This window comes from Melanostigma gelatinosum (genome assembly GCF_949748355.1).
Source record: "Melanostigma gelatinosum genome assembly, chromosome: 15".
Classification (NCBI taxonomy): Eukaryota; Metazoa; Chordata; class Actinopteri; order Perciformes; family Zoarcidae; genus Melanostigma; species Melanostigma gelatinosum.
The window spans coordinates 19,027,147-19,042,988 of NC_136648.1; the positions used below are offsets into that span (position 1 = coordinate 19,027,147).

The following is a 15,842-nucleotide window of genomic DNA, read 5'->3' on the forward strand; positions in this document are numbered from 1 at the left end:
ATATAATTGGCTTCTGAAACATGATGCATTATTCAGTTATAAAAGAAACCTCCTTATCAAGTTGTTTTAGTCTGGGATTGAGGATTTTATTTTTTAAGAAAAAGTTTAGCATTGGATTATTTCAACTGGTTATTTTTATGCTGATAAACTTGTTTCAAGAATTTTCTAAAAGCAACTGTTCCAGTGTTCAACCCGCCTCATTCTCTCTTGTTTCGTTTCTTGAACATTTTTTAAAACAAAATGACCTTAAAGACAACTATCGCTGTGTGCTAACTTCAGTGACAAATACGATTTTGTTTCCTGTGACCGCTTCACAATAAAAGCCACCCTGTGTTTCGCCAGGTGCTGGGAGCTAGCAGCAGTAAGAAATCTCCTGTTAGCATTAGCATCTGACACAGCTCTGACACCGCTGTAGCAGAGTGAACAGTGAAACAGTGAGGCTGATATCGGTTACATTAAATTACAATCGTAATGTGGGATTATATGAATCATTTCCTAGTGTGTGTGAAGGAGATGTTGATCCAGCATGGAAATGGCGGACTCCGCCACTGATAAGACAACTAGCATATAAAGAGGTAATTATAGAATGTAAACACATTAAATGGCTGTTTGGGGAAAGATGTAAATCATAAAATAGTGTAAAAACATGGTGCTTTAAAGGTGCAGCCAGAGGTTTTCATACACGGCCACACAACACAATTCCAGCCAATCAGCAACAGGCGTTTGTGCTCGTTTACAGGACAAGGGAAAGTGAAACGCATGTAAGAAGAGAGGGGGACAGTAAATCTGGAGGGGGGTATTTGTTTGGGTGTTGAGTTCAAAGATCATCAGTCTTTCTCCAGAATTGCCAACTCCACCTTAAGTTAAGGATCCGAATACTTCTTATACTTACTTTTACCACAATGCTTTGCACTTTACTGCGTGCGTGTTTGCTTTCTTTCCTCGCTGCACTTCACTCGAGCAGGTTTAAACCCCAAGGAGCTGGCAGCTTGTCAGGCAGGAATCAGTTTCAGAAGGAAGTCGTCCACCCCGTGAAACTAATCCTCCTTCCTCCCCGTAAATGTGGGCCATCAATTCTGTATTGAATTACGTGCATGAGTGGAAGTCCTTGCATCTATTCTGCTTTCTTTGCAAGTTCTTGAACTTAGTCTCCCCTTAATTCTCCTTTAAAAATCCCCTTGAGACTGAAGGAGTGCACTCTGTGATGGCTGCTTCATGACCTGCTTTGTTAATTGTCGTTCATCCTTTTAGACTGTCTGCAGGAGAATCTGTCTTTTTTTAGTGTTGGGCTGTTGGATTGAATTATTAATAAGCGCCTGTTTTTAATCTGCGTTGATGTACCAACACCGGTCGATTAGTCAATTTGCGTGATGGATCACACTGCCAGGGGTGGAAAAATGGATTTGTCCCGACAGTTTAACCTCTCACAAGCGGTGAGATGCTGCAAAAAGTCTTGCAAGAAATTGTTTTTTGATGCCGATCATATTTGCCGAGAGCTCTCTCCTGTCCAGCAAACGTGCATATCTCATCTTTATTTCAAGATTAAACGGATCACAGCCAGATTCCTGTATATTAAATGTTTGGTGCTTTGCAAAAGCTTGTAGTTTGACATCGAGCCATATCGTCACGAGACGAGGGCTTGATTGGATATGCACTTTGATGGAAGGTAGGTGGATGGTTGTAGAGCTGCATGATGTCACATTGATCTTATAACAAGGGGACATTTGATTGACACGGCACAATTCATTTCCTACGCAGGTTTTCATTCATTTTATTGATTTCGCTGGTTTGGTTTCAGCTTGATTCTGATTCAGTGTACCGGTAATAGAATTACTCGTGTTATTGGCCGTTTGGCACTGTCGGGAATTGGTAGACTTCCTCTGACTGATGAGCGCTTCTCGCACACACTTTGAAAGATTGGTGGAAACACAGCGTCTGCTGTTCATTCAGCTGCTGCAGCTGACGGGCATTAACCCTCCCCTCTCTCCCCAAATTTCAGATTTGTGATATTGGGCTATAAAAATATAATGGAATTGAGTAAAAGCTACTTTCCACCAGTGTACACAGCTAATCCCAAAGTGTAAGCATCAAGTCGATGACTCCCCGATCCAAATCCTGTGATCCTCCGGTTCTCCTCAGATCCTCTTCTTCTTCTCTTTTAGTCGTTCCACAGAGCCCACTCGGCTGGAGTGCCTCCTTCGCTCGCATCTCAGTTGGGAGGGACTAAGACGCGAGGAGGCGAGGAAAGGAGGCGAGGATTTAGAGGGACCTTTGAAAGATGCTGTTTATGATGCAAAGCAACTGCAAACAGAAGATAAGGGAGCATCTGTACATCTTACAGTTACCTCCGTTCAGTTTGACCCCTTTTGCAGTTGTCGTCCTGTATATGAATCATTACAATGGAAACATTTGGCGATGATGCTTCCAGAAATTATGCTCCAAGCAGCTGGAACAGCCTTCCAGAGGATCTAAGAGGAGCTGAAAATATTGATATTTTTATACATGAACTGAAAACCCATCTTTCTAGTCTGGCTTTTATGCAGTAGTTTTAATAGTCTTGGTGGTTTTATTATTTGTGCTTATTCAATTATCATTTTTAAAATCTTTTTTGCTCTACTTTGTGTTGTCAACATTTCACTGTTGATCAGTACAATGCATCTTCTATTTCATTACTTTAAACATCCTAGGCTTTTATTAATTGCTTGTAAAGCACCTTAAAGTTAATTTGACTCCCACTGAAACTGAGTGTCTCAGAGAGAAGCACACTTTTAAGTGCCTTGCTCAAGTGCACGCAGTAATAACGTGGCAGTAATAACGCAGTAATAACGTGGCATCTCATTTCAGAGAGTGTGTGTAATGACAAAGGTTGTATTACTGTATAAACCCAAACAATATGGCATGACAAGGATCAAACAAATCCTAAAACAAACTGCAACAACTGCTTTGTCCTGATTTGACCAGCAGTAACGTCTCATTTGTGATTTTCATTTTTTCACGCACCAATTTGCAGAGTCAGACTTCTATGAAATTCTATTATTTAATGCCGTGTCTACTGCGAGCATGATGCATTTAGGGACCTTTTTATTGAAGAAGCTTCTGCCAAGAAGGACATACAGCAGCATCATTCTTTTTAGTGTGTTCAAATTGCATTTGTGTCAGCTTTAATCATTTGTGCAGCGCTCCAGAGCCAAGATAACCGTTCTACAACACACTCCCATTCTGCTGTAGTGAACATCTCGTTCATCACTGTGTCTCTGTCTCTCTTGTTTCTCTGCCAGCTGTTTGGGTCCTTGCTGCGAGGCTGCTGCGCTGACCTCTCCTACCTGAACCTCTCCAAGAACTCCTTCTCTCACAGGTGGGCGTTCACCTCGGGTGTAAATCCCCGTTAAAGTTTTTCTCGCCGTACAGAAAGAACTTCGTTTTTCTTCCTTCTGACTCAGCCAAGCGGCTCTGGAGGATTTCCAGTCAGGAGGAGCGGAGCATCCTCATTTATTTTCTGCTGTAGATTAGTGTTTAGCCCTAGACCGCACTGATGTAATTAGCGTGCACGCTCGGCTCGCCCCCTTAATTTGTTCTGGCTCGCAGCATATACATATATATTTTTTTTGTGTGTGTGTGCAGAATGTGTTCCCATCTGTCTTTAATGTACACATGTCTCTGTTTGCTAACAAGTTTTCCATCTGTCAAGCACTTGTTTCTGTGCCCACAAGTCTTTTTGTGTGTGTGTGTGTGTGTGTGTGTGTGTGTGCGCCTAGCTAGCGGGCAGAAGCGGCTCCGGCTCTCATCATGTCGTGTCCCCCAGGAGCTCCCCTGCTCAGCATATTGCATTCCAGAATTACTGAGGAAGAAGTTGGTGAAAAATGAGGCTAATTTTAGAAGGGAATTATTGTTCCAGGCTCCCACGCCTGCATCTCTCGCTCTCTCTCGGCCCGTTTCTTTGTATCTGCTGCATCTCTCAATCCATCTTTTACTTTTTGCATCCGTCTGGCTGCACCTCTTCTTCTCCTCTCCACCGGTCTCCCTTCATTCTGTATTTTTTTTAATGATGGGAGCTCTTGCTGGAGCTCTTGACCACACGGCTCTCTCATGATTAAGACGAAGATTGAATTTCCCAGCATTCCGCGCTCCTTTTACTGGACACATCCTCGCTCCATCTATCTTCAATGTCTGGTTTTTATCTCTCCCTTTTTCATGGCTGTTTTCTCCTCTCTTACCCCTCGCTTCTTGCTTTCTGCCTCCCTCACTCAATCATCTTGTTTACTTCCTTATCTCCCCCTCTTTCCTTCCTCCTCTCTCTCCACTTATATTCCTTTCTCCTCTTCCTCTCTCCTTATCACTCCTCCAACTTTCATCCCCTTTACCACTGCTCTTTCTCCTCACATCCTCTCTCCTCCTTCCCTTCTGCCTCCCTCCCTCCCTCCATAGTTCATCCCACCTCTTGCCGGTCGTGGGGCTTCTGCTATTAAATACTCTCCGGCTCAGTGCTGCCGGGCAGACGGCCGCCGTGTTCTGGTGACAACACAGAGCCACGGAGCTGAACCGGGCTGATAAGAACCGCCCGGCTGCTGCTCATGAATATGGAACGGGCTGCCTCAGACCCCTCCTTCACCCATCACACACACACACACACACACACACACACACACACACACACACACACACAGACACAGAAGTAGCGCTTTCGAGCAGTTCATGTAGCTCCAGTTACACACGTGCGGTAACAAATTGCTGATGCAGCTCCATGAAGAGCGTTTAGTGCGACAGACAGTGACACTATCTACTGATGCGACAGAGGCCTTTTCTGTATCAGCGGCGTCCTGACAGGCTGGTATGCTAATCGTCACACATGGGTCAAAGAGGAGCTGGCGTTCCACGCACTGGGAGGTTATCACAATAGCAATGACGGCAGCTTGTAATGCAGCTGCCGGGTTTTCCCCTCGCTTCTTTCTTAATGTCTTCATCTTGCTTCTTTTTTTTGTGCCTCCTACCATTGCTCACTCCCTTATGACCTTTTCCATTTCCTACCCTTCATAACTTGATTTTCTCCTGCTTTGTTTTTTTTTTTCCTCGTCTTTGAGTCACATTTTCTTTTATTCCTTTTCCTCTCGTTGCATTCAGGTTCATCTTTAAACCAAGCTAACGTGGTTTTGTCGGAGTGTTATGAGAGACGTCATCGGGGCCTCTTTAACAGTGCAATCATAACAGCCCGTGTACAGCAGTGGTTTTGTTGCACAAGGACAATGAGGGCTTCTGCTCACAGGTGCAATATGCACAAAGGAATGTGGTGAAGCGGAACAGAAACTGGTGGGGTGTAGTCATTTCTTTTCATTGTTTTTTTGATGTGTTGTTTTACACTGAACGGAGGTGTTGGCAGTCAGGCCATGATGTGGGCTTTTATTCTGAAGGCCACTCTCTGTGGATGTAACCTATAATAAATAAGATGAAATGATGACGCTGAATACAAAAGGGCACATTTTTTGAGAAATAATTTTGTGTCACAACTGGAAAAAATGTGCAGTTGAAACATTTGATATTTAAGTATCTTATGTCGGGTCTTGAGTCATGGTGCGTATTTGTACGGGAGCAAGATGAAGCAGCTGAAGTGTCGGTTAAAGGAGGCGCTGGTTGATGTACCACGAAGCGAGTTTAACACACCCCGGGTTTCTTTTGGCCGTCTGGCTGAACTAAAGTCTACTGTCAGCAGAGCGGCATCTTTTACAAACAAAGAGAAAACTATAATGTTAGACAAATATGAAGAAGTTAAACCCTTAATCAAGTCTAAAAGTAACAGTTTAAACTGCCAAATGCAGGAAGGCGCTGCCAAGAGAAGCGCAGACTGTGTGAATGAGTAAATTAAGAGATTTATATCGCTGCCGGAGTAGAGCAGACTATAATCCCATAAGTTAATGTGTTCTTATAGAATATAAGATACTTTATTCATCCCCTTGTGGAAATAGTCAACACACTAAAATGCAGCTCATAGTTAGGCGCTTATTTGAAGTGTCAGCAGGATTTAGAGTGAAGGTCACTATCTCTGTGCTGTAACACACTGTACCAATCATCCTCGCATGCACACAGAAATAGACTCCACAAACAGTGAGGTCATTTATCTAGCCCCACTAGCGGAGTTGCTTTAGCGTAATGTCTGTTTGTTGCTCCAGACTCAACAACTGTTGGATGGATTGTCGTGGGGCTTTGCTGAATATTGTCACTTTTCAGTTTCAACTTTGTCCAACACTCTTTATGACGAACTACCTGCACAACTTAACAGCATTCCCATCAGGGAAACGCCGTAGAATTATTGTACATAAGTGGTTCTCTGTCTTCTTTTGCCGCTCTTAGATTTTCTGAAGAAAGTCACTTTTGCCTCGTGTGTGAATAACTAAAATGAGTCGTGTTAAACATTCTATTCAAAGTGCCTCGTCTCAAACGACCGTACTTGTTGTTTATCGGGATGATGGTGGGAAACAAAACAGTAAAAGTCTTTCTTTCTACATCAGCTGAAGAGGGGTAGCGGGTAATCTTGTCTTGAAAAACAAACCTCATTTCTCTGAAAGAAGAATTCATCCATCGCCCCCACACCTCCTCCCGCCGTCTCCCTCATCCTCCCCTGTGGTGAATTATTTGCGCCGCAAGGGGCTGAAATGGCAGATTGGCTGCTATGACAAGTTGTAAACGCTGCTCGTAACCAGTGTGCTGCATCAACCCCGAGAATGCAGACGACCGGCCTCCTCGTGTATCGCTGCTCTCGGAGGGATGTTGAACACACACACACGCACTGTGTCCTTCCTCTCTGATGAAAGGCTAACGCGCTGTATATGCCAAGCAGATGGTTGAATAATTGGTCAGCTTTACCTTTTATACTGTTGGCAGTTAATTAATGCCAACTTCACCTTTTCAGTGTCTGCTTGATATAATACTGACCTAAATGTCACCTGCCGGCATCTGTCTACTCTCCCCTTCTTCCTCTCCCTTTTCTCTCTCTTTTGACGGCTCTCTTCTCAGTTTCAGCTCCCTCTGTCATCCGCCGCCATGTCTCGGTCGCTGTCCTTATCGGCTCCAATCATCTGCTCACCTCCTTTCCCTTTCTGTCCGTCTAACTGCCTCATTGATCGCGCTCCATCTTTCATGTCCCACTCTTCCCTTCTACTCCTACACACTTTCCAAATCCTATCTTTTGTTTCTGTCCTCTGTTCTTTTCCAGGAAAGCGAGAGATTCTCTGCCAACTTTCCGCCAGTTCTTCAGCTCCGCATTCAGCCTGACCCACGTCAGCCTGGCCTCCGTGAAAGTCCCTCCTGATTCACTGAGGTGAGTTACTGCGCTCCTCTTGTTTCTTTATTTGCGTGCCTCCTCGTCTCCGCCCTGCTGAGTAAATCTCAGCGGGCCATCTTGAAGGATGTCTCGATTCCTAAAAATGCTTCTCGAGGAGATGTTGCCTCGACCCCTCTCTCCTCGTCTCTCTCTTCCTTGCCTCCTTCGCTCGCATCTCAGTTGGGAGGGACTAAGACACGAGGAGGCGAGGAAAGGAATCGAGGCGAGGATTTAGAGGGAGCTTTGAAAGATGCTGTGTATGATGCAAATCAACTGCAAACAGACGATAAGGGAGCATCTGTACATCTTACAGTAACCTCCGTTCAGTTTGACCCCTTTTGCATTTGTTGTCCTGTATATGAATAATTATAATTTCATACAGCAAAAAAAAAAAACAATGCAAATGCGCCAAAAATGTATTCAAGATGGTATCCCCCAAACAACCTTTGGAGGTATCAACAGATGCATATGGCCATGCTACTTACAAAATCCGTCTCTTGGAGATGTGAATAAATAAATGCAAAATGAACAAACCTCCGAGAAGCACCTTCTCGGAGGTTTGTTTAAAGGCCGGTTTGGTTAGAGGAAGTGACCTGTGAAAAGTAAAAATGTAATTCAGTGCCAGGTGCAATTGTCATGAAGGTACCAAAGCCCCGTCTCAACCCAGAAGCATGTTCAGTCCACATCCAAAGGGAGTCGAGGGACGTCTCCAAGTGTAAAGAATCCAGCATTGGATGTGACGTTCCTGGTGTGGTCGTGTCATGAATATTCCTCTGATGGTGATCAGCCTTGACTCGTGTATCACCCTCTGTGACAGCCTATTGGCAAACTGTGACTTCTTCTTTATTCAGAGAACCTCTGGACAGAATGCACACGCCGAGCTGGCAAAGTATGCTGCAATAAGAGCCAAGTGGATGCACCGAGACACACGTCAGACTATATTAAGCTGTGAGAAAGACGACTAAAGTCACGATTGTAAAACAAAGTATGTCGCCGTATGACACGTTGAATGAATAGGAAGTGATGGATGAAGTCAGATACAGATCTTAGATGCTGTCTTAGGCTATATTTAGATATTATGAGAATGTTGGAAACAAATGTGTTGCTGACAAAAAACATTTTATTGAATAGTAACAAAACATCTTTCATCATATCTATCATTTGTCACGCACGTAGGAGTAAAGGAAATGTAATATGCCCATTAATAAATGAAATGCTGCAGGTGAGCCAATGTGGAGGCGTAGGAGACGTGTTGCTTCTCAGGTTCCAGCTGCACGCTCATATAAATGTGGAGATGTGTTCAGCCACGAAGAGGGTTCATGATATAAGTAGTTTGTCCGGCAGCTCATGTAGCCCATTATTTCTAACCGCTCAGCTCTTAGTGCGTTCGCGGCTGTTGTTAACTGATGCCGCCTCTGTGTCAACAGGCATTTGTGCTGCTGACGATATTTAGTCAAAACTTGAATGTGGCGAGGAATAAACTGAGGCCACTCGTGCTAAAAATATGTCCACTCGTGATGCTGTGAGGCGCTTTAGTTTAAAGCACCGTCTAAATCACACCCAGCTAGGATCACTGCTGAAGCCCTTTTCCATTTTATATCCAAACAGTTAAAGAAGAGACTCTTGAAATAAAAGATCTTTCTTTTCATTGTGTGAGGCTTGAACACTAAAATAGCTCGTACCATACGGAGTGCAGTTTGCATCCAAACCATCGGTGAGATTCGACCACCAAGGCCCGCGGTTGGTTTCAAACGTTTGTCCTCGGCGGTGGATGCTGGTCAACTGGCCTTCAATAAGAGGACACAGATTGAAGCCCCCGTATTGGCTGGTGTCCACCCCGCTGACGTGTCTTTGTGCAGCTTCGGGAGATCTGACTGTAGCTAAACCAGGCTGAAGGAGCCAAACCAAAAGCATGTTTCCCTCAGAGAATAGACTCGAGTGCTGCTACATTACAGTCTCTCTGTTAGGTGCGTAGCCCGCTGTGAGCTGCTCCTAGCCAAGAACTGCAATCAATAGCGGAGTAAACAAAGCAAACTGCCAACAACAAATAGAGATGATTGCGCGCCGCGTGATGGATCTCAGCCAAACTGGACGGAGCGGACTCCCCACTTAGCACTCCTCCTCATTACCTCCTCATGGCGCATAACTCTTAAATGTGTATTCGTTGCACGAGATCAACCTCCAGCTGAGCCTTGATGTGCAAATAGACTCTTCCTTTTGTTTCCAGCTGGGCTGCGCGCGCATCAGCAACAATTGGCCACTTCCCCAGAATAGATATTGAAGATTTTAGTTTTTTGTTGTTGTGTTTTTTTGAGCTACTCTTCTGTAAGTCCTTTGAAGATGACTCTAAAACTTTTAGGTGAGCAGAGGAGAACGCGGTGCAGGGTGGGGGGCAGGGCAGAGGATCTGCTCAGGCTGCTCGAGGGAGGAAAAGAAGCAATTGGATTTATGTGGGATTGATCTTTTTCTCTGTCATTTTCGCCTTGCCTTTTCCATTAATTGCCCTTTGTTTCTCCTTTTCTTCTTATCCACCTATCTTTCTGCTCACTCCACTCTCCTTATCTGATTTTTTCTTAATCCCCCCTCTCTCGCTCTTCTTTTTCCCTCCGTTCCGTCTCTCTCTCTTCCCATCCTACCCTGCCTGTGTTTTCCCTCAGGGCTCTGTTCCTAGGTCTGTCCAATAACCCTCATGTCTCTGATTTACACCTGGACATCAGCAGCTGTGAGGTATGCTCTGTTAGTCTGTGCTGTAAGTGCACTCGCTCATCTTCGTCATAGATGGGCGCTCGGGGCTATCCCGTCACGTCTCACTCCTCTCCGTCTTCCTCCCACAGTTGAGGTCAGCCGGCGCCGGGGTGATTCAGGAGCTGTTTCCTCGAGTTTCATGCGTGGGGACTTTAGACATCTCTGATAACGGTGACACACACACACACACACACACACACACACACACACACACACACACACACACACACACACACATAAAATAGACTCAGGCTTAATCTGAATTAGAGTTTCAGATGAAGACACATTGCAGTGTTTGAAACCCTGTTGATCTATAGTGGTCTGGATACCGGCGTGTGCAGTCTTTCATTTTAAATGCATCTTGATAGAGCAGACGTAGTGAATCAACCGTTTAAACTTTAAACTAAAGGGTAACTGCACAGATTTTCCACATGAAGTTCAGTCAGCTCATCCTGTGATAGCAGTCTGCGGTTATCTCAGATTTAAGTTAATTTAACATTTTTAACAGAGAGCCTGGGCTCTTAAAACAGCGATTAGAAAGCTAAAAAGAAAGCTTACCGAGTTGCATTCTGGGAATTGTAGGATCCAGCATTATGGAGCTTGGCCCATTCCACAAACTAAATACGGATATCAGCCTCAGCCTCTACCGCACAGAACAGCAACATTCTGCCCACGGCTCCCGACATACAACCATCATATCATCCTGCTGTTAAAATCTTATGAGTATTGGAATAATGTTTTAAAATAACGTTTTATAGCAAAAGATGTCCTCAACATGTTTGATTTGATTGTTTGAAAGTAACGAATGACCAGATTAAAGAGGAATCCAACTTCTATTCAAACTCTCCTTCTCAAGGTACATGGAAAATGAAATATAAATAATATATATATGAAAAGAGGTCTGACAACGATTGTCGTATGTAGAACGCACGTTGGTCTTACAACACAGTTATTCTCAGTGCTGCTGGAGTTTTTACTTTCCAACAACCTTCGACGCTTAACCAGCCCTGCTCTGTCGTGTCGAGAATGAACTCACTTTTTTTTATTTAAACACAGATATTTTTGCTCTCTGAATGAGGCTTTTCAGTCTTCTCCTGTAGGGATGTACACCAACTATGGATAAATAAGTCATACTACCCCGCTTTAAAACATCCACACTGTCCCTGTAACGCTCTTAAAGTGTCATGCTCTTCGGTAAGATGTAATCAAACATGGATTTGGAAGTGGGTTTTTACAGATGTTACGGAGAGCACAGTATTCCTGACGTTGCACCAGTGAAGTGTGTGTGTGTGTGTGTGTGTTGTGCGCAGGTTTGGATGCTGACTTGCTGGCTGTCATCCCAGCGTTCTCGCGGCACCCCTCCCTCAAACACCTGATGCTGGGGAAGAACTTCAACATCAAGGGCAGGTACGGACCACGCGGGGGACCAGCGGTCCAGATGGCTGCGAAGTGGATCCCGATGATGAATGTTTTCCTCTTCTCTCCGCCTCCTCAGGGTGCTGGATGAGACTCTGCAGAAACTGGTTCATTTGGTGCAAGAGGAAGAGTGTGTGAGTTGGATTGTTATGTAACATATTGTACACAAATCCTCAGCGGCGTTCCGCGCAGATGCACGCCTACGCACACGTGCGCCTCGCGGGTTTGTAGCCGCACGCACGAACACACGTCACCGTTTAAATTCCCGTGTCCTCATTCGTGTGCATTTAAGCGCAGTTTTCCCACCTGCCACACACAAGGTGCGAACAGGCACACGATGTCACGCTGTCTATGGAGCCCCCGCACAAGATTCATTTGGTCTCCCGGGGCTCCCTCTGCTCTCCGCTCTGCAAATCCAGCGTGACAAGTTGCTTACTCAATTATTTACCACGGTTGATGGCGATAGCTCACAACAATGCTCTCTCGCGCTCAGTACGGTGGGATGCACGTGTGCAAGCACACTAACAGAAGCACAGATGTGGGTCAAAGTTTAAAGGAAGTACAACAAGGTACTGTTCGTTAAGTCGCCCGGTGAGTGATGACAACACGGACATCAGAATCATCTGTGTGTGCGCATCCTGCACAGATTTGATCCAGGGCTCCATGATAACACACATGAGTCGCAGGAGGCTGCGAGCATCGAAAGTGAGAAAACGGGAACAAACCAGGAGATGGTTAGCTTAGCTTAGCTTAGCTTAGAAAAAAGACTGGAAGCAGAGGGAAAGAGCGAGCCTGGCTCTGTCCGAGGGTAACACAGTCCACCAATCTCTAAAGCTCATTAGATAACGTTCTATTTCGTTTGTTTAAGCTGTACGAAGGCAATTCCTGCTTGTTTTTAATTCTTTATTCGAACCAGCCGCTAGCATACGGACATGAGAGAGGGATGGCGTCTAACTCCTGCTTCGAAAGCCAATACAAGTATTTTTTTGGTTTTCACGTATCATGGACTATAAGTCCTGTTTCCATAGAACTTAACATGATTGGTTATGGGAGACTTGATGAATATGTTGGTTCTCATCTTAAAAACGTTTGTAAATTCAAAAAACGTGATCAGACTTTCATTTCACTGAAAAACTTGTTTTTTGAAATGTTTTCAACCAATTTGAACATGATTGGTATTATTTGTGTGTTTAACTAAAAGTTGTAATGTGTCTCCACTGGAAGAAGACACCGTTCACCACTTGTAGATAAAGTCCGAATGCATGCAGAGTTCTGTGCACATAAGCAGTTTATTATGATACAATGGGTCTTTCTAGGCACGTACAAAAACAATCAATTGAGCTGCTGAGGGTTTAAGCTTTTAAAAGTCTGATATTCATCCAGGTTTTTTTATTATTGATTTTCGAAAATCAATAATACAGAAACTTGGATGAAAACCAGGTTCTACCATTTTTTTGTCGTGATCATTAAAACACTGACATTTCCAGATATTTCAAAAAATAAAGGAAACCTCACATTTATTTCAACCTTTTTAAAGTTCATCGTCTTCCATCTTGTGTCCTCCGTGCTCGCTCCTCTCAGGCCCTGCAGTCCCTCTCGCTGGCTGACTCGAGGCTTCGCCAGCGGGGCACGGTGCTGGTCAACGCCTTGGGCTCCAACACCTGCCTGCGGAAGGTGGACCTGAGCGGCAACCTCCTGGAGGACTCCGGGGCCAAGATGCTCAGCAAAGCCCTGCAGATCAACACAACTCTCAGGTGTGTGTGTGTGTGTGTGTGTGTGTGTGTTTAATGGGCGCAAAGGAGGGATTTCCTTGCAGATCAGAGCCCACTGTTACACAGCAGGATGAGCTAAGAAAGAAAGGGGTGTTAGAGGAAAGATGAAAGAATAGGGTCGGAGAGAACATTTCTATGTTGGGTATAGTATGAGGAGATCATATACTGAGGTTGCTGAGAGGCAGAACAGTGGGTTCAGTGCATTGCTTCAAAGATTGAGGAGGGGGAAAGTAAAACCATGTTGGGGATAAGAAGGTAAGACTGAGCAGTTGGAGGGATAGAGGGGAGAATCGGTGCAGGGAGGGGAAATGGCCTTCAGGCATACAATGTATTGCACCAGAAAAGAAGAGACTGAGGGAAGATGTGTGGTTTTGGAGGTGGAGAAAAGTGAGGAGCAGGTGGAAACTCGTGAGATGGGCAGAAAGAGCGAGGGGGGGGGGGGCAGAAGCGAGCCGGGGGGAGGGGGGGTTGGATGGAAGTATTAGGATGAGGGAAATGGCTGGATATGGCCTCGAGATGGAGAGAAGTTACGAAGGGACGGGAGAGGGAGACCACCTAAAGACCGGGATTTGGGTTGAGCTGATTGAATTTCTAGGACAGAGCGAGTCGAGGGAAGGAGAGGAGATGGAGGAGGAGGATGGATAGGAAAGAGGGGCCTAGAATGACTGATACATTAGAGGAGTCAGACAGTGCGGAGTGTAGGTGGAGCATCTGCACTGTGAAATAGCAGAAGCTCATTAGCTGCAAGGCGGTTGTTCGTGCATTCTTAATGTAGCGATATGGACTCGTTCGATGCATGTAGCAAAAAAAAGAAAGATGAATGTCTTGTTGATCTGTCTGTGATGCGTTTGTGCAGATAAGTAAGGCTGCTGTGTGTGTGTGTGTGTGTGTGTGTGTGTTTTAAGGAGGATCAGAAAGTGACTCATCTGCTTCTTCTTCTTCTTCTTCTTCTTCCTCCTCCCCATGTCGGTCTCCCCTCTTATTTCCCGCTGGTTTGATCCCTCTCAGGAGTGTGACGTGGGATCGCAACAACACCACGGCGACCGGCTTCCAAGATGTGGCGAGAGCGCTGGAGCAGTAAGATGAACACAACACGCGGCAAGAAGGGGGAGGGGGGGTGCACACATAAAACGGATCACTCACACACCCACATGAAAATCAGACAACCATCTCTGTACAATGTTTACTATTGCACAGTGTTTCATCACTTCATTGACGTGCATGCCAGTCAAACTGTCATGTTTTTTTTTTAGAGGGTGTGTGTGTGCTGTACACGGGTGTGTGGGTGTATTTGCATATTAGGGAATTGGAGACAACTCTTATAAGTGCCCTGGGTGTTTCCTGTTTGTTATTGCAAGGGTAACATAATCTTTTCTTCCCTCTTCCTCTCCGCCTAATAGCAACTTCACCCTTCAGTACATGCCCCTCCCCCTCGGTGATGTCACTCAGGCGCACCGCAGCGCCCCGGAGAGGACGGACCAAGCCCTGACCAAGGTGAGAGGAGCTTTTTGTTCCTTCCCTTTGTGATGTCTGAATTTGCACCGTCATGTTCTCAAAATCCTAATGACCACTGGGATGATGATTCATGGCGTTGATGAATGACTGTAATCTGCCTGTGCATTGGAAGTGATGATTTCATGCGGATGTTTTGATAGATTATTAAATTGCTGTTGTGGAAACCCTGCACGGGATGTGTGCCATAAATACGTTTGCATGAAAAGACAATTATTTTTCACAATATCTAACCAGTACGATGCAGAAGAGATTGCATATGCTTCTGTATCCAGTGATCCACTGACGACTAAAGTTACAGTGGCTCAGTTTATGCTGTATTCAGAGAGCAGGCAAGCTTTTCACTGTTTCTCCATTTTCAATAATGTGAAAGAGATGCTCTAGGTTAAGAGTGATTGATAAATGCAACATATTCCCATGGGGAACAATATTATGAACAGCACAAATGTCATGACCTATTCGTGTAGATATAGCTTTAAGACCACCAATCAATGTGATGAACGAAGAACTGAAACAATTAGTAAATTGACAAAAAATGTATTGGCAACCAACTTGCTAATCAGTCAATCATTTATGTTATTTTTCAAGCAAGAATGCCAAACATCAAGCTTTTTAAAAGTGAGTACCGTACTTTCTGGACTATAGAGCGCACCGGTATATAGGCCGCGCCAGCCGATTTTTAAAAGAAAAAATAATTTGTACATAGATACGCCGCACTGGTCTATAAGCCGCAGGTGTCCCCGTTGAACAGCAAGATGCTTTTAACAGGACTAAAGTTGTCTTCTTCTATGAACATCATAACATGTCGCTAGCTTCTAAGCTAATTTTAACATTACGGCCAATGGGGAAATGCTAACCGCGATTAGCATTAGCGAATATATAATATATCTTTGTACATCTTTTCATGCAGACATAGTTGTTGTTGTCGTTGTTTTAAAACAATGTTTTGGCTTTAAGTTATTTCTAGCATGATAAATGGATCCGCTGTGGAAGTAGCCTAATGTATCATTTCCTGGTTCTGATCTTAAGTGTGCGTATGAATATGTATGTGTGTGTATGAAGCTTAAACTTGGGTTGAGCTTCTT

At 44.6% G+C, this 15,842-nt stretch overlaps 1 protein-coding gene across 1 annotated transcript in view; it reads left to right on the top strand.

The window, feature by feature from the left end:
* Window positions 1–15,842, top strand: part of carmil3 (capping protein regulator and myosin 1 linker 3) — a gene marked incomplete at both ends in the record, with an annotated part of 60,999 nt that overhangs the window by 30,375 nt on the left and 14,782 nt on the right. The window contains 9 exons of the mRNA XM_079284947.1: window positions 3,279–3,355; window positions 7,205–7,309; window positions 9,970–10,039; window positions 10,147–10,228; window positions 11,368–11,464; window positions 11,553–11,607; window positions 13,055–13,227; window positions 14,254–14,322; window positions 14,646–14,739. Of these exons, the coding sequence (XP_079141073.1) occupies window positions 3,279–3,355; window positions 7,205–7,309; window positions 9,970–10,039; window positions 10,147–10,228; window positions 11,368–11,464; window positions 11,553–11,607; window positions 13,055–13,227; window positions 14,254–14,322; window positions 14,646–14,739 (822 nt within the window). The remainder of the gene's footprint in view (window positions 1–3,278; window positions 3,356–7,204; window positions 7,310–9,969; window positions 10,040–10,146; window positions 10,229–11,367; window positions 11,465–11,552; window positions 11,608–13,054; window positions 13,228–14,253; window positions 14,323–14,645; window positions 14,740–15,842) is intronic.